At 41.0% G+C, this 19,076-nt stretch overlaps 1 protein-coding gene across 4 annotated transcripts in view; it reads right to left on the minus strand.

Annotated features, from left to right (window-relative positions):
* The window catches only part of ryr2b (ryanodine receptor 2b (cardiac)), a 103,969-nt gene that overhangs the window by 78,556 nt on the left and 6,337 nt on the right, over positions 1-19,076 (minus strand). For all 4 annotated transcript variants that reach the window (XR_015096854.1, XM_086092751.1, XM_086092755.1 and 1 more), the window contains exons 11-35: positions 18,909-19,073; positions 18,696-18,817; positions 17,711-17,894; positions 17,478-17,613; positions 17,236-17,331; positions 16,996-17,114; positions 15,688-15,821; positions 11,207-11,448; positions 9,931-10,123; positions 9,631-9,850; positions 9,093-9,197; positions 8,896-8,999; positions 8,706-8,789; positions 7,546-7,705; positions 7,280-7,427; positions 5,862-6,070; positions 5,524-5,698; positions 5,232-5,440; positions 3,863-4,043; positions 3,528-3,660; positions 2,639-2,753; positions 2,289-2,449; positions 1,996-2,155; positions 1,783-1,869; positions 724-950 (exon numbers count right to left, since the gene is read on the minus strand). Coding sequence is in view for 3 of the 4 variants with exons in the window: in XM_086092751.1 (XP_085948877.1) it covers positions 724-950; positions 1,783-1,869; positions 1,996-2,155; positions 2,289-2,449; positions 2,639-2,753; positions 3,528-3,660; positions 3,863-4,043; positions 5,232-5,440; positions 5,524-5,698; positions 5,862-6,070; positions 7,280-7,427; positions 7,546-7,705; positions 8,706-8,789; positions 8,896-8,999; positions 9,093-9,197; positions 9,631-9,850; positions 9,931-10,123; positions 11,207-11,448; positions 15,688-15,821; positions 16,996-17,114; positions 17,236-17,331; positions 17,478-17,613; positions 17,711-17,894; positions 18,696-18,817; positions 18,909-19,073 (3,869 nt within the window). In the remaining variant the exon portion in view is untranslated. The remainder of the gene's footprint in view (positions 1-723; positions 951-1,782; positions 1,870-1,995; positions 2,156-2,288; positions 2,450-2,638; positions 2,754-3,527; positions 3,661-3,862; positions 4,044-5,231; positions 5,441-5,523; positions 5,699-5,861; positions 6,071-7,279; positions 7,428-7,545; positions 7,706-8,705; positions 8,790-8,895; positions 9,000-9,092; positions 9,198-9,630; positions 9,851-9,930; positions 10,124-11,206; positions 11,449-15,687; positions 15,822-16,995; positions 17,115-17,235; positions 17,332-17,477; positions 17,614-17,710; positions 17,895-18,695; positions 18,818-18,908; positions 19,074-19,076) is intronic.

The raw sequence follows: 19,076 nt of genomic DNA on the forward strand, positions 1-19,076 counted from the left end.
AATAAAGATGCTTCTTCCAAACTATACTTAATTTTAATCAAATAAAAAATAAAAAGCTTTAGGCATGCCTTGTTACGTGTTACATGTAACGTGCCACCCCCTACCCTGGAAAGCCTTTTCTGATGGGGCCCTTGTAGCAAGAATAGAGAAGAATTTCTTGGCTATATCACTCAGCCGTGGGGAGTTTATTTCACGCTGCTTCTAACACTGGAGTGACACCCAATGTGTATAAATGACTGCTTTTGCAAGGTATAAACCGGCACCATGGCAAGCAGCTTCGTGACTGCCTTCACTTTCTAGTCGTATGCAACGATGCCTGTTTCTAAGCTGGAGTTTTCGGGCTCCCTTCTGTCTTCTTCTGGGTTGCATACAGAGCAAGATTTGCTGCTGCATGTCTCCGTTTCATGCTGGAATCATTTGGACGACCTACTCCCTTTGGTTGCAACAGCCTTTGAAAATACTTTGCAGCGGACTGTTTTTTATTCATTGTCTGATGCTGCAAGCCTGAACCAATTTCAAGTGACTGAAAGAAACTGTGCCTCTTTTGATAACGTGCAAACCAAGACACACGTTGAACAAAAAAATCTGCAAAGACGATAAAAAAATTTAAAAAAAGGACTCATCCTGACCTAAAACTCAAATGAATCGATTACCGGTATATTGATTAATAAGCCAGCCCTACAGCAGATACATTTAATTACGACTTCTCGAGCTTCATCAGACCTGCTTTCATCGGGGATTTGGAGGATCATGACTTGAAGCGGCTCAAGGCATTGAACTCTCCATCCGTGGCGCTCATCAGGATGGTCTACCATCACCTTCAGTGACCTGTCAGGCACCCGTGTCCACGAGACCGGACTGAGATGCTGCACCTGAAGCCTCGGCGGGCAATGAGGTGTGGAAGTCGTTCTGAGGCTGCGAAGCAAGCCGGCTGACAGGGGCATCACATTCTAGGTGGGCAGGACGACAAATACAAATATAAATATATTATAAATATATTATATATAGATATAGATATATAATTATAGATATATAGATATAGATATATATATATAAATATATTATATATATAGATATATAGATATAGATATATAAATAGATAGATAGATAGATAGATAGATAGATAGATAGATAGATAGATAGATAGATAGATAGATAGATAGAGAGAGAGAAAGAGCTGTCAAATGATAACAATTTTAATCAGATTAATCACATTTTAGAATTTTGATTAATCGCTTTATAAAAAAAGGCTTTTTTTATCTACATTTTTCCCCCGCCAAATTTGAAGAGCACCGGTTATGTGTTAATTATTTTGACATTTCATGTTATGAGGACAGCTTCAACATTTTTTGATCCACTGCTCCTCTTTTTCTAATCAGTTAATTACTTGCCTAATTTAAAATGGAAAAAAATGACTCCGGTATTTTGACATGAACAAATATTCTAAATGCGATACGCAAGCATTAATTAAATGTTTTATTTTAATGCATGAAATTATGTTTATTGCACAAACACAACCAGTGCTACCTTAAACGTAACCATCCACTGTCACGCTTAAGGATAATTAATTGATGGTCAAAATTAATAGTGCGATTAATCTGCATTAATTCATGATTAATGCGATAATTTTTGTGATTAATTAATCAATTAACGCTTTAACTTTGACAGCACTGATATAAATATATATATATATATATATTCGTATTAATTATCGAATCGTGAGGTTAATTTTGTGACATTTATCATATCGTGTCGTTCCATTCCTACAAACAAGTAGTTTACCTTAATGCGTCCTAGTTCAAATTGAAACATGTTGCTGGTGGTGGGTTTGACGAAAACGGCAGGATACAGCTTTGTATTGGCCTCTACCTGATTCATTGACAAAACACATTTGACTGTAATTGCAAAATGCTGTGATAAGGTATCACAATAAACCATTAAACACATCTTAAGTGTCCCAAGCAATCCAAATATCCGTTTTCCCGTGTAGCCTACATGATAGAAGGTAGACATCTCCACGCCACTGGAGGTAAACGTCAGCAGCCCCGCGGCCGTATCAATCAAGCAACCGATTTCCAAGCCAGCACTCCTCCGACTCCGAGACAAACCTGTCGCCTCTCCGGCACAGACCATGTAACAGTTACTCCTCTTCACACTGTGGGTGTCGAGAAGACTGTTATTAAAAAGGCAGCAACTTGGAAAGTTACACTGAAAGGGGAACACTATGAATATGGAACACGCTGATTAAAAAGTTACTGCATTTATAAAGTCGGCTACAAAACACTAACCTCTCTTGGACTTTACCACTATCGTCTCCCAGGGTGACGGTCACCGTGAGGTTATCGTCACTGTCAAACGTCAAGTCATTTTGATGAAAATCAGGGGTTACCCAGCCCACCCACACATTGAAAGGCTCCTGGTTTGGAAGAACTTTCACTGAGTAGTAATACTGAAATAGAGAAATCACTTGGTTTCATTGTCAGACAAAAGTTTCAAAATAATCATACCGCTATAACATGCATGACTTATAGATCTGAGATTGCAAATTGCAAATGTGGCAGTGCGGAAAAATATGTTATTTTCCTCCCAGCATAGTAATCATACTGATTGTGGCGAGACGAGAAGATTAGGGTCTTACTCTGGTGGTCTGAATGAGATGATCAGCGTTATCTTTGTCCACGAGGACGTCCTCGAGGAGCCGAGCGGAGGAGTTGCTGCTGACCAGGCCTGGTTTGGTTCGTTTCATCATGAACCTTCAAAGAACAGCTTCAGTTGGATCATGCTTTTAAGTAACTGTCGAATTAACTCACTCAATTCACTCCCAGCCAGTTTCACTGAAGCAAACCCCTTCGCTCCCGGCCGTTTTTACTGGATTTTGACTATTCCTATAAAAACATGCAACCTAAGTATATTTATATCGGTTTCCGTTTTGCAGCAATTAGCATTAGAATCTAGCTAAGTTTCATCATTATTCACAAACCTGTTGAAAACACTGGCAAAAGGAGCTTGTTGCAACATGGCCCCGGCTGATCTCTTATACTCTGCTGCCACCTGCTGGCCGTTTTTTGTAATAACTACCATTGTTTAAGCAACCTCTCCGTGTCAGAAGCTGTATCAAAGTCATCTGTATACTAGCATAAAAAAACATTTTAAAAAACAACAACATATAAATACGCTTTTGGGAGCAGAGGTGGCAAATCCAGGTCCAGAAAGTAAAACCCCTGGCACAGTTTGGTTTTAGCCCCAGATGCTAGCTAGCTAGCTCCCATGTTGCTCGTTAACCAGCTAGGGAGCTAGCTAGCTAACTAGCTAGCATTAATGGCTAATGCCAAACTGTGGCAGGAGTTTTACTTTCTGGACCTGGATTTGCCACCTCTGTTTGGGAGTGAAGGACGATGTATAAACGTAAAACGTATTTATATATTTTGGGTTTGAATGAGTTAACTATCATGTCCCTGCTTTTATGTTTCTGAATATCACGTGACCGCAATACATCACCGATTATTAGTGTTTTCTCCACAGCGTACCGTTGCTTCAGTCGTGACGTTTTGTCTTGACCGTGATCCTTGTACTCAAGCTCATCTCTTGAACTGGCGAAGCTGTGGGCCGACTTCATCAGCACTTCAAAGTCCGAGTCCATCTCCTCGTGCTCTTTCCTTCCTGGAAGGACAACGTGAATTAAATTGCAGCAGGGCCCCCGGGGAGCATAAGCCAGAGCAGTTCTTCCAAGGTCGTGAGCAGAAAATAATCGAATGTGGCTATCTTGAAGAATTCACGTAACAGTTTTACTAATTGCCCATCCTTCCATTTTCAAAGTCAAACCAGGACAAAATGTTATGAGATGATGTGACACAATGCAAACCTGGAGCAAAAGAGCTGGACGCCACAGGCGGCCCCACCGGGCTGGTGAGTACAGCGGCACACTGGACGGACATGCTGAGACGGTAAAAGCCCATTTCACTGCCCCCGCCGTGGTGTGCCGACAACCTTTGTGAGACCCTCAGGCTCGATAAGGAATCATTTGAGCCACTGACTCTATTGACCTTGAATGAGATTCAAACAGGATAGAGAGGATCAGTCTTGTCAATAAACTAGCGCGGCTCCCAGAGAAGCCCGTCAAAACGTGCATCATTTTTAAGTGGACATTTTCTGGGATATTGACTTCTGAAAGGATATTCATCAAGTATAAAAATAAACAACAAAGAAAATATGTTGTTGTGTATTTCTGAAAATGTGTCAGTAAGTAAGCTTTTCTGGATTGTGACGTCAAAAGTTTTTTTTTCATCCCTGAGGTCACTAGAGCTAGGCTTTAAAGTGGAAGTCAACTTTAAACATTTCTTGACAATATGTTCGATGTGACCTCACTAGTCTAAACATGACATTCTGATTAATATTACATTTGAGGAAAACGAGCAAAATCCAGCCGCTTTTATCCATCTCGGGGCGGCCATTTTGCCACTTGCTGTCGACTGAAGATGACATCAATGTTGCTCAGGTCTCAGCCGAGATGGAAAGTAACAAAGTACAAATACTTCGTTAGTGGAGTTGAGTAGTTTTTTTTCCAGTACTTTGTACTTTCCTGAGTATTTATTTTCTAGACTACTTTTTACTTTTACATTACGTTTACATTTTAACATGAGTATCTGTACTTTTTACTTGATACATTTTCAAAACAAGTTTGTTACTTTTGTTTTTAAATGCAGGAAAACAATTAAAATACACGCTATATATTTACCCATTTTTGCTCTGTTGGCTAATATCTTTCAAATTGACGTAGGAGGAAACATCCGGTAAAATACTTTTTACTTCTACTCGTCAAGTACATTTCAGAGCCTGTACTTTTTTACTTTTACTTGAGTAATTATTTGAGTGAGTACTTTTACCAAAGTTGTTTTTTTACACAAGTACTTGTACTCTTACTCAAGTAGAGAATGTCAGCACTTTTCCCATCTCTGGGTCTCAGGTAACAATCACGGCTCAGCTTTAGAAAACAGGTGAGCTGTGATTGTTTGTTACCTGAGACCTGAGCCACATTGAGCAAGTGGCAAAATGGCCGCCCCCTGAGATGGATAAAAATGGCTGGATTTTGCTGCAATATTAACCAGAATGCCATATTTAGACCAGTGGGGCTGCATAGAACATATTATTGTCCCCCAAAAATTGGGGGTTGACTTCCCCTTTAAATACACGATACAAAATGAAAAAGCTGCCTAAAGTCTGCGCACACAAACCTGCAAACTGGGATGGTCTGGCAGTATGGATTTAAACTGAGCCTGTTTCCAACTCATCCACAGGGAAGGATCTCGAGCCATATTGAGAGCAAAGGGCTCATAACCTTCCTGTAGACCGCACGCACTAAAGTACTGCAGAGAGCCCTCTTGGCGGCCGAGGTTCAGCCTCACCACCTGGTTCACACCCACACTGACCACGGGGAGCAGGCCTGAAATGTCAGGAAGAGAAAATGGAAACATGTATCGCCTAACCTAATGGGTAAAAGTAAAAAACTTTGGGGGTTTTTAATACCATCTCTGACGTCAAAGTCCTTAGCAGCCAGCTCTGAGCCTCGGTCATTAAACAGCAACTCTCCATTGAGCGTGACCATCATGGTGCTTTCAGTCAAGTCCACCAAGCAACCCACCACATCCGCTTGCTGCCAGGCACGTCCCAGCGGCTCTCCGCCCTGATGGTACCACCGAGCCTGTAAAAATTAGGAAAGATGGGGGCGGGTTTGCGTCAGACATATCAAGAAACAACATGAGTAATTGAATGATTATGAGAAAGCACACCTCCAAAAAGCCACACGGTGCTTTAAGACGTCAAAGAATGACTATAGGGACGTGTTAAGATTATTTAAGGCTCACCTCAAATCCATCAAACACGAACGCCTGGTCATCCGAGCCCAGCTGTTTATCAGGGGTGCAGCTGGGCCTGGCCCAGCCAACTCTCATATTCCCCGCAGTGACTAGTTCGCATTCAAAGTACCACTTCCCTCGAGTCACGGCCAAAGATTTATCTGCTCGGAACACTCTGCACTTTTCACTAGAGAAGAAGCATCCGTTTGATAAAATGACTGCAAGAAGTCAAGAAAAAAAAGAAAAGGTAGATGCAGGGCATTTTGTAATACAATCATGACATTGTGTCAAAAAAAAAAAGAACCGCATTCAATCAATCATTTATTTCATTCATTTCTAAAAGAAAAAAGACAACTGCAATAACTGCGTGTCCTTGTGCTATATATATTTTTGCAGCAATTGTGCTTTTATAAATTTATAATTATAATTATAAAAAACATACATTTTTTTAAACAAACAAATAAACTGAGAATATTTTGTTTTACAATCCAGATTGTTCCACAGACTGATTGGTTTATTTGCGTGCACTTCTCATTAATAAACAATTATCCGACTGATCTTTTTAAGTGGAAGTCAACCTTAAACTTTTCTTGACAATAATATGTTATGTGTAGCGCTAATTGGGTCGCCGTAAAAACAGACGAATAAATAAACCTGTACTAAGGTGAGTCGGAATTCCCTCAGTAACCACTAGGGGCACCTTGTTTCATTTTGTTTAAATTTCGGAGCAAATAACGACCAAAAATCGTATATATCAAAAGTCTCGTAATCTGAAGGTCGTGAGTTCGCCTCACTTGGGGCACCAATTCTGTAGCGATAATTGGGTCGCCGTAAAAACGGACGAATAAATAAACCGGTACTAAGGGGGGTCGTAATTCCCTCAGTAACCTCTAGGGGCACCTTGTTAAATTTTGCTTAAGTTTAGGAGCAAATAACGACCAAAAATACTAAATCAAAGGACTCCATAATCAAATGTAGTAGCGACTTCAGATTATGAACATTTGATATAGGATTTTTAATCGTTATTTGCTACTAAACCTAAGCAAAATTAAACGTGGTACCCCTAGAGGTTACTGAGGGAAATACAACTCCCCTAAGTACCGGTTTATTTATTCGTTTGTTATTACGGCTACCCAATTATCGCTACATATGTGACCCTAGTCTAAACATGACATTCTGATTAATATTACATTTGTAGAATATGCGTTATGAATCAAAATCCAGCCATTGTTATCCATCTCAGGCGGCGGCCATTTTGCCACTTGCTGTCGACTGACGATGACATCAATGCTGGATAAAATAATGGCTGGATTTTGCTGCTTAACTCATATTCCATATTTAGACTAGTTGGACTGCACAGAATATATTATTGTCAAAAAAAATTGGGTGGTTGACTTTAACTTGGCAGCAATGGCTTTGAGACTTACTCTTTTCCTGGTGGAGGGTCTCCAGACTATAACCGTAGGCCAGCAGGGTGCAAACTGCCTCCTTGACACTCTTAAGTCCCATTTTTCTACTTCTCTCATCAAGCAGGCTGTAGGGCACAAGGTCTGGGCTGCGTTTTAACTTCCCATCCTGAATTCAAAGCAGAAAATTACGAAACCTGACCAACATTTGTGTTGCCGGAGAATACTGGTGCTAGCTGCCCACAGATGTTCAGATGTGATTCTCTCTTTCCCAACACAGCACAAACCTGTTGAGCGCCGTAAGTCCACCCCTGCTTGATACGTTCTCTGGCCCAGACGTTATGCTCATTCTCTGCCAGCAGGCTGACCGCCTCCTCATGGGTGGGGCTTAGTGAGACATGGCTCGCATCAACCGGAGCCGGTCTGTAGCCATCTGGCTGCTCGTACCTTACAGATTTTGGGAAAAGCAGTCTTGTCAACTTTTACTAAGCCAACGCTTACGAAAAAATCTCACAGCACCACACCAGACCAAAACATCCCTACTGTCAAGTTCCGTTTGATAAATTCCCGTGGCACACCTGAGAGCAAATTAGTGACTTGGAATCACTGCTATAGAGAAATAGACTAAGTGCAATTTCTGCAGAAATTGTGTGGGAATGCTGAATGCTAATAGCGGAATGCTAAGTTGAATGCTTATGAAGGAAATTGAAAGATAAATTATGTGAAAATTAAAATTTTTAAATTGTAGTTAAATGACAAATGAATAAAAAGAAAACTAGAACCGCAATTTGTCTAAGGTGGGATTTAATCATTTCAGAGAAATTATAATCAATTTCCTGATCAGTTGGTATCGAACCATCGAATTTACTCAAATGTGCTCCAAGGGGGTTTGAACCCAGGTTCTCCGTGGTTGGAGGCAGTTGCTCTAAACACTGAGCTAACTTGACTTCAAATTCATGGTTAATCGCGCATTTATTTTGAAAAGTGTCATCTGATGCTGAAAGCCAACATGCATTGAATCATTTCATTGAAATGATGATGCATTTCCTGATACGATAGTCAGTTGGTATACGCGCATATCACTTAGCATAACGGCCATGGATATATTTGCAATGTACAATCACAGGTGGGATTTGAACCTGCCGCCGCCTGGTTACTGGACAATACACTTTACCAAATGCGCCACTGATCAGTATCAGACAACTGGTAATGATGAGAAGTTGTATGTATGGAAGTGGGCGTGGAAAGTGGAATTTAGAAAAATGTCAGCGTCAGTCCCAATTAGAAAATGAATGTGGAAAAGTTGATATTTAACATTAAATTGTGCCAATACTGTAAGTAATGTGGAATCAGACGACATATTCCCAAAAATGGCGTTTGCGATTGCTTAAAGCATTCCCACAACAAACGAGAAGTAACGCCTATGATGATCTTGAATTATACATACTTGTTGGAGACTGTAAGGAAGCGGATGTTGTCCTCTGCACATTCATCATCGAAGCCAATGTGGAAACCAAAAGCAAGAAGAGCCCTGCAGAAAATAGAGAGAAATTAAGCACTAAATGATCGATTTAGATTGATGTTGACATATGTCTATAAATCATGAATGAACATGACCAGGAGGTGACGGGACCCACCTTAGGGTGTCCTGGGCAGTCTGGATGTTCTGGATCCTCTCCTGATCGGGCAGCTTGGAGAACTCCACCAGACACGGGTCGAGTCGCTTCACTTCGTCTCGGTCCTGTTTTTGATTAAAAGTCCAAAATATAAATATTATTTCCTTTGATGAATGCAATGTAGGTCAAAAAACATTCGTATTGTGTTTCCTTCTTACATTTCCTTGAGCCCATCCAAGTTCAACCCTTTCCATTACCCAGAGTTCATGGATGTTCTCAGCAATTTTGTCTTGGATATCTTCAAATTGCGGAGGTAGTTCCACCTGGTGAGAGAATAAGAGTTGAAAATATATATCATCACTCAAATTATATCAAATTTGAATGAGAGGAGTAAAAAAAATGATTAAATTTAATGTTAAGCTTAAATTTAAGTGCGTTAGCCTTTTACTTTTTCAAAAGGTAACGATGGACATTTACCAGAAATAAAAGTGCATTTTGTGTGCTAAAATATGCATGAACACAGTCAAACAAGAGATTTGGAGGGAATTAATAAAAAAAATGCACCAACTGGAAAATTGATTTGGGTGTGAAAGGAAAACAAGTTGTGTGACAGGCAATGTGCATAATTCATATTTGTGAAGCTTTTTGAAATCACTGTCCATTCAAATTTGTTGTTGGAATTTTGACATATTTTATCTTTCAAAATGTTGGTGGAAACACACTGTTGTAAAATATAAACCAGGCCTAAAAGTTTACCTTGCTGATGTCTACCGGTGAGGGAGCGAAGGTCACTGGACCGACGGGTTCAAACGGGCCAATAAGCTCTCGTTTCCCGTCTTCGTGAGCCAAAAGGTACTTATGGCACGATTCTACCGTCAGCTCGACTTTTGGAAGAAGAGCCTCGGAACACGGCACAAAAGTGTGCGGGGGAAGAAATCGGAATTCTCCTTGTTCCCCTCCGAACAGAAACCGAACCCTTGTTTCCAAAAACAAAATAATTTGCAGTTCATATTGGGGAATGGATCAATTAAAAAGCCGCATATTTGCAGTACTAACTTGACTCCAGGTGAGAAGCTGACTACGGGATGAATAAGTCCATCGACGCAGAAGTTCTCTAGCATTCCCTGCACGGGGTGGCCGTTGACCCGAAACGAGATGCAGGGGGCGCTGAGGTCCAGGCAGCAGCTGACCACGTCTTCGTTGGTCAGCAGGTGAGGGAAGGGAGAGCGCACGCTGCGGGCCACGCAACCTGAATGCAGAAGAGAAGGCAGAATTAGGAAGAGGAAAAAAATCCTTTTTAAAAAATAGTCGTGAAAAATGTGATGCCCCCGCTTAGAATGTTAATAATTGCCAATAGTAACAGTTTTGACTGGTAGGATTCCCAAACTATTTGAAAAATAATTTCAAACTCATTGTACAACATCACACTTGGGAACCTTTGAATGACTCACGATTCGATTCAAGTCCGATTTTTTGGGTGTGCGATTCGATTCAGAATCGATTTTCGATTAAGAACGATTTTGATTGCCAACGATTTTTTCTTCAATTTATAGATGTTCAAGGAATCGTAATGATCTACTCCAGTCTGACTCGCTAATGCTAATTAGTGCTCTACTCGCGACACTTTTATCACTCAAAAGAACGGCTCCACGCAAAAAAAACAACCTTTTATTGGAATAACTTGATCGTGACTTTTTCCTTCTACTCTCTAATGTGGCTACAATTTAACAGTGTATCAGACCGTGTGAAACCACACTGCCCCTAAGTGGCCAAATCAGGTACAATATGAACAGCGCTCCCTATAAAGGCACACACAAATAAAATTGATTTTGGGGCATTTAAAATCGATTCTGAATCGTACTAAATGAGCATTGCGATTCTTATGAGAATTTTTTTTTTGCCACACCCCTAATGTGTATTATTTAGTGCCATCTAGTGGTGAACTAATAAAATGCAGCGATTTTGAAACATACGCACTACGGTGCCTCAGAGGGACTGCCCGGTGAGCGGGAGCGGCGAGCAAGAACTCACACAAGCGGCAGAGGTTAACTATGTTAGCAAAGTTTTCCCAGAAAGATGGCCGTGAAACATGGCAGCTACCTGTAAGGCGTGGTGCGACCTTTCTAATACAATTAGCAATTACTAGACCAACAATTATATAAAACAATGTAGGTTGATGTGATATTTTGGGGGGCATTTTTTTGAATTAATAGTGTTCTTTTAAATGAATGAATTAACGATACGTGTCAAAATATTAATCTCAATAATTAAAGGGGACAAACTATTATGAAAAATGAACAAACATGGACAAAATGCATAACATGCATCTCACCTGACCATAAGTGAAGCCCATCAAAACCAAAGGAGCAGAGGTCATCTCCCACGCCGTTGCTTCCCCAGCCGTCTCCTCCAGTGGGCCTGGGCTGGTAGCCGTCGGTTCGAGCCCAGCCGACGCGCAGGTGCGTGGGCTCCGCCGTGAGGAAGGGTTCGACGTGATCCACAACTAGCTCGTAGTACCACCGGCGAGGCTGTGTCGAATCTTCCTCCAGAGAAAGGAAGATGTTGGGCCTCACGCTTTGGTGTTTCACGATGATAGAAAAAGGAGCAAATCAGAGGCGAGTGACTGAATTTATGAGTATGGCATGTGTTTGATTTCAAAGTCCTTGAAATTCAAAAATGTGGAAAGATTATGATTAGAGCTGTCAAAATGGATCCATTAATCAACAAGTAATCGATTATCAGATTAATCCACAACTATTTTAATAATTGAGTGATCTTTTGGACCCATTTTTGTGGGAATGCTGGAAGCGCTTTACACCGTTCAAAAATTCCCGCCTTCCGGCATATTTATCATCTGATTCCACATTACTTACAGTATTGGCACCATTTAACGTTAAATATAAAAATTTGCCCATTCATTTTTAATGGTACTGACATTGAACTTTTTCTAAGTCCCACTTTCCACGCCCACTCCCATACATACAAAGTTCCACTTTTCCATCTACTGCATGCCTAGGTGGCGCTATTGAGTGTTTTTTAGTGCATTTTTCCATTGGATATCATCAGTTCCATTTTTCTATCTAAATGAATGGAGGGTACTTTCAGATAACACTTTTCCATATAAATTTCAACTTGCTTCAAAAATGTACGCCTCCCGGGTTCAAGTGTTCTTTTTTTTTTTTTGTTCTTTACTTATCTTTCAACTCCAATTAATACTTTGTAATTTATCTTTCAATTTACTTCATAAGCATTCAGCTATTAGCATTCAGCTATTAGCATTTAGCTTTCAGCATTCCCGCGCAATTTCTGCAGAAATTGCACTTAGTATAGTTTAATTTAAAATGGTCCAAATCCTCTGATTTCAGCGTACGTATCATCAGTAAATGTTTGTAGTCCTTCATGAAAGAAAACTGATTATCTTCTGTGTTTATACTACAACATCAACCCCCCCCCCCTTTTTTTTTTAATCATTCTTCAAATACAAAGTACAAAATAAAACCAATCACTGTTTAATAAACAGTCATCAGGGGAAAATGCTTATGTAATACACTTCAATGCAAAATTTAAATGAATCCTATTAAATATATAGGCACTAATTATGATGACGGCACAGGGAAGCATGGACAAAAGTATTGGGCCATTAGCCATCACACCACCAACTAAAAAAGAAGTTAAACTGAAGGAAAATGTTTTTTGCACTGTGGCACACTCCCTTAAAACAACCGTACAAAGTTAAATGCAGCTGTTCAATGTGTCTCAAGAAGTGAAAAGAAGAATTTCGACTCAAGGTCCTTGACATTGATTATTTATAAAAGTGTCCATTCAACCGCAAACTCCAAAACACAGTGAATGCCCATCACAGACCCCAACTTGAGAATAAATATCAGTTCTTGTAAGAGACACCAGCCATCCACAGCTCCGAGCGCAGAAGAAGAAGAAGCCAAAAGAGGAAAATCCAAGCAAACAAACCAATGCGCCGTTTTGCTCAAGTTGAAGTGGAGGTGACAGAAAGCAAAATGGCTTCAGGAGGTTTAAGAGAGGATCGGGCGGGGGGGTGCTGTGGATGCTTGGGAAGCAGCAGGTGGGAAAAATTTGAGACAAAATAAACAATCAAGCCTAAGGGGATCAATGATAGAGACAAGCGAGATCAAAGGTGGCAGCTTGGAAGGAATAAAAGGCAGATGGTTGTGGCACTCCTCAAAACCATTCACGTCGCATTTTGTTTATGCGAGAAGGCAAAATGGGGAAGGGCTTCACGTCTCAAGGAAGGCGTTTTCATTCAAACGTGAAACTTATGTGAAAACATGCCAATTTTTTTTTTTTCGATTCAATCCAATATTGATTAATTCTGGAATACCCTTTTTTCTAAATTATCAAGTAAATGATAAAAACTCCACAAACTGGAAGGAAGTAACTGGTTAAATGATTTAGTTTATTAATGAAAGTAACGTGTTATAATCACTTAAGTGTTTCTATTGCTATAAAAACATGGAACCTACCAAAAGAAAGATTAGAGTCTCTTCTTTCATCAGGAAAAAAAAGTATATTTGTATCTGCTTCCATTTTGCAGCAATTAGCATTAGAATATAGCTAAGTTTCGTCATTATTCACAAATCTGTTTAAAACACTGGGGAAAATATATTTTTTTCAACATGGCCCTGGTTGATCTCTTATATGCTGCTGCCACCTGCTGGCCGTTTTTTGTAATAACTACCATTGCATCATGCAGTATTCTAGCATAAAAAAACATTCAAAAAAATACGTTTTTGGGAGCAAATGAGTTAAGAAGATTGAGAATTGTCTTAAAGTGAAATAAGTCAGGTCTTTGATAAATGTAAGAACATACTTTTAAGTTCATGTGAACAGTAAATTTCAAGGTAGTAGTAAAGAGACAAAAAAACAACAACTTAATTTTAAATTTATTTTTTCATGAATTTATGGGAAAAAGAGATATTGCAAAAATTGTTTTATGAATCAATATCAGGCTCAAAAAGAAAAATCTATTTATTATCGATTATTCGATTTTAAACCCAGCCCTATTGGTCGGTGGCCACTTTTGAGTGTACTCTGCCTCACCTTTAATCCTCGTGAAAAAGTGTCGGTTCTAGAAAATAAATAAATAAATGCAATGCCTAATGACAAGGCTACGTCATTAAATACTAATCATCTCTTCCTTTGACGACATTTCCTTGAGGCACTGCTGAGAAATGGGAGGACAGATGGAACGACAACCTAAAAATAAAATGCCCGCGGCAAAGAAAAGGGGGAGAAGAGAACGTCTAAAAAGATGACAGCGTCACATTCAGTCAGATTCTTCCAAGGAAAAATAGCATGTAAAACCCGCAAAATGACAATGATTAATATTCACTCTGCTGAGCAATTTCTCCCAAAAGTGTCATCGGAGGAGACGTCTGCGTGGGACCGATCCTCAATTTAAAACAAGAAACCAAAAGACAGAGAGACGTGTAATTAATCATTCACTGAAGAGCGGCAGGGAAAAGAGAAGTGCCGAGAATCTCTCACAAAAAACTTCAAGGATAAGCAGTAATGTGCAACAAATAACATGAGAGGAGCAGGCCAAATGCGCTACGCGCTACGCGCTACGCGAGGCAGACTTAAATGTAGTATTTTGTTGTCGTCAAGGCTACCGATGACGTGGCGTTCAAAAGGAGGATGAAGACGCGGGCGTACACAAGACCGATGTGCCGTGATGAATTACTCATGATAAGCTTCACTCACTGACAAAGTATTCAGCTCATCCATAAAGTATGGCGGGATTCTTTTCGGAGTTCATACGTCGGGATGAAGCTAGTTCGTGTGAAATGAATCCGCACGATGAATTGTGCAAATCAGCTTTAAAAAAAAATTGAAACAGGAGAACTAACACAATTCAGAAAAGGGACCAGGTCAACACATTTGAAAGATCTTGAAATGAAAAATTATTTTTTAAAAAGTCAATGAAGTGAAGATTTTGCCAGGTTTCAACTGCAAATGAGAACCTGTTCTGAATTGCCTCACCTTGATCAATAAATCATGTTTACGTGTGCAACCACTTCAAGTTGGTATCTTCAAGGCTTATTTTTCGACTCGAGTTGAAATATATTTGCAGCCAGCACAGAGCATTTTTGGTTGAAAAACAGAAAACATGTCAAATAGAGTGATGTGGCATGATTTATAAATAAAATATTTGTGCACTCTAAAATGATCACCATTAACGGACCTCCTTTGGGTTTACAGCAAAGATCTGCTCTCAAAAATAAATCATTAAATAAAGTTTTGAAATGACTGACAGGTGATATTAGGCGGCATATAATAGGTTGGATCGAACCATTCTGCTATGGGGAGAATCTGAACTTTTTTATTTTCTTTTTTTTGACAATGAAATTGAATAGCCTAGGGAATATAACATTCCTTTTATGAACTTATATTTTTCTCAAATATTTACATAATTTAATAATAATTTTCAAAGGATTTTTGCATGCATGCTACTTTTGACATTTATTTTTTAAAATCTCACGTACCCCCATTTGAGAACCACTGGTGTAGTGCATTAATGCTGCTTTTACAAGTGAAAATGACTTTTTCTCCCCCATATTCTGGGCTCTTCCCCAGTTGTCATGGTAACAAAAGTAAATGGATCAGGCTTGCCAGGCACTCACTTGAATGAGACAGGCCTTTTCTAAATGTAGCAAGACAAGAACTACCGGTACATAACAAATATTTTATTGTTTTCTAACCCCAATATAAATATTCCTATAAACTAAATTCACAATTCAAAGTCAGGCCATTTAGGGAGAATGTTGACAGGAGTACCTGGTGACCTGATTAACCAGACGTGTTTGCAGCAGCAAGTCTCTCTCGGGCAGCAGATTTTCACAAATGAGGTTTTGATTGGAGCGCACTGCAACGCCATGGCACACGCACAACGAACAAAGCACCTCCAGCACCTGCAAGGCAACCTGTTAGCACTTGACAGTAGGGATGTAACCACATCCAAACATCACAATAAGATAATTATCACAATATTGTGGGGAGGTTGGCGATAAAAAAAAAAAAAAAAAAAAAAAAAAGTGTGTGTGTAAATGTAGAGGTTCGTGCATCAAGTTTTCGCCACAGCCAAGTAGCATTAGTCACTGCTAAGTCATTGGCACGGCTAGCCAAGCCGTCCTCGTCACAGCCAAGTCAGGTCACTCCACAGAAAGTCAAGTCAAGGCAAATCAGATCCTGTCACGTCACGCTCGTTCCAGTCATGGCGACCAGTCCACTCACATCCCGCCTCGTCATGGCGACCAGTCCGATCCCGTCCCGCCAAGTCATGGCGACCAGTCCACCCACGTCCCGTCCAGTCATGGCGACCAGTCCACTCGCTCCCTTCCCAGTCATGGCGACCAGTCCACACGCTCCCCTCCCAGTCATGGTGACCAGTCCACTCACATCCCGCCTCGTCATGGCGACCAGTCCGATCATGTCCCACCAAGTCATGGCGACCAGTCCACCCACGCCCGTCCAGTCATGGCGACCAGTCCAATCGCTCCCCTCCCAGTCATGGCGACCAGTCCACACGCTCCCCTCCCAGTCATGGCGACCAGTCCACTCGCTCCCCTCCCAGTCACGGCAACCAGTCCACTCGCTCCCCGCTCTGTCATGGCGACCAGTCCACACGCTCCCCTCCCAGTCATGGTGACCAGTCCACTCACATCCCGCCTCGTCATGGTGACCAGTCCGATCACATCCCGCCAAGTCATGGCGACCAGTCCACCCACGTCCCGTCCAATCGCTCCCCTCCCAGTCATGGCGACCAGTCCACACGCTCCCCTCCCAGTCATGGCAACCAGTCCACTTGCTCCCCGCTCTGTCACGGCAACCAGTCCACTCGCTCCCCGCTCTGTCATGGCGACCAGTCCACTAGCTCCCCACCCAGTCATGGCGACCAGTCCACTCACATCCCATCCATTTATGGAGACCAGTCCACCCACGGCCCGCCCAGTCATGGCGACTAGTCCGCTCACGGCCTGCCCAGTCATGGCGACCAGTCCACTCACATCCCGTCATGATTGTCTGCTTTGCCGATGGTTCATTAAAGCACCACGCACTTTCTTTGCCTCATCAAGTGAACCATACCTTGTGGTTGCATCCATGCTTGTCTAGAAAAGTGATGATAGACTGGATGTGTCCCTCTTTGATGACATTAAGCGCTTCGGGGCTTTCCACCAAAACACAGTGCAGAACTTCCAAAACTCCTGTGCATGACATGGGTAAAAATGAGATATGAATTATTGAGTGTGCGTTCTGTCCAAAGTATCACAACATTGTAAAAAATAAGTGCTTGTTTGTAAATGATAGACTATTTGTGGAACTCACCAGATGAGGCTTCCAATCGGTCCAGTCTGCTCAAGAGCCAATCGAGCGAACTTGAGAAATGTGCACAGTTTGTGCGGTTTCTCCTAATAAGCGAGGCTGAACAACAACAAAAAACAGTAACATAAACCACAGACCATTAATATAGGAAACATTTAGAGAATTTCAACATCACATTGGAGTGATGGATTTATTGATATGAGTGAGGCATATGGATCGCTCAAAATTCCCAAAACATGCGCTACCCAGAAGCTCATAAAAATGCCCAAGGATGTTCTCCCAGCTTTCTCCAGCATCGTTCAATGTTGCCTCAGCAAGATGCGAAGCCTGATTATACTGGTGAAGACGGTCAATACATTCCAATACCAAGTCGATCACTCCCTGAGAGAAGCACAAACATACATTATGAATGCATCCAACATTGCGTTGCGCCAATTTATTCACGCTCACTTTTTGTTTTTGTTTTGTTCGTTTTTACCTCTTCTTGAAACATGTTCTGCCGATTCTTTAACGTGATTCGGCTGTTTTGTCGAGCTTCGTGGCTCTGCTCCTCTGCTGGCGGCTGGAAAAAGTTGATTAAGTCTTGGAGGCTGCGTGTCACGTTCGCCATTGGAAAAATGACGGGCTGGAGGTTTCCTTGTCCGTTACAAGAATCAAGTTTCCTAGAAAAAAAATATGCATAAGATTCGGGATTTTGGATCATGGCAAGTCAAGTCTTCAAGTGTAAAATTACACAAGCAAGTAAATCTTTCGTTAGCTGCCTATTTCAGATTTTTTTTTCCATCCATGACTTGGCAGCTAGGCTAAGAGAAGATTAGAGAAGGTAATTCTTGACTTTTTGCCATTTTGACAACTTAGAAATGGTTTTGAAAAATTTAAATGCATACTATGTCTCCATGTCTTCTTTAAATCATTCACAGCCATTTTTACTGAAGCAACTCCCTTTGCTCCCGGCTGTTTTTACTGGATTTTGACAGATTTTGCAAGGCCCACAGAATATTGTGTTCTATTGCATTAAAAACATGGGTAGCCTCCAAAGAAAGATTAGTCTCTTCTTTCATCAGGAAAAAAAAGTATATTTGTATATGTTTTGCAGCAATTAGCATTAGAATCTAGCTAAGTTTCATCATTATTCACAAATCTGTTTAAAACACTGTGGAAAAGAGCTGGTTGCAACATGGCCCTTGTTGATCTCTTATACTCTACTGCCACCTGCTGGTCGTTTTTGTAATAACTACCATTGCTTCAAGCATTCTCTTCAGTTCAGAGGCTGCATCAAAGCCTTCTGTATGTGCTAGCATAAAAAAAGTTTTTTTTTTTTAAATATGGTTTTGGGGGAGCATGGTAATATTTAAAATAGAACGTATTTATACGTTTTTGGGAGCAAATGGGTTAGGTATGAGTAATAGTATGGGATATATATGTGTGTGTGTGTGTGTGTGTGTGTGTGTGGTGTCCAGTACCCGATAATGGTAGTGAAGAGGAGCGTTGCGCTCCGTATGAGGCTGGCGGTGTGAGATTCTTCCCTCTGAGACCGCGACAGCGTCAACCCGTCGTCCATGTGACCCTCACTGTGCAAGACAGCCTGGAAAACATTTCATCATTTAACATCAATTCTTTGGATTCTTCAAGTATATTTCTTTTTTCTGCAAGCAGTTTTAATAACGACACTTTACCTTTCGCTTAGCTCCTCCCACACAGGCAGACTTGCTATCAGTCGTTTGGTAGGTGAGCCACAGGCCAGAGTCGACATGCTGAAGGTAACACACGGAATCTCCATATTTGATTTCTGGGGATGCCATGCCATCCACATGAGTCTTTGTTCCAGAGTCCAGCTTTTCCTA

Source organism: Leptonotus elevatus, chromosome 13 (genome assembly GCF_054856555.1).
Source record: "Leptonotus elevatus isolate MCC_2025b chromosome 13, RoL_Lele_1.0, whole genome shotgun sequence".
Classification (NCBI taxonomy): domain Eukaryota; kingdom Metazoa; phylum Chordata; class Actinopteri; order Syngnathiformes; family Syngnathidae; genus Leptonotus; species Leptonotus elevatus.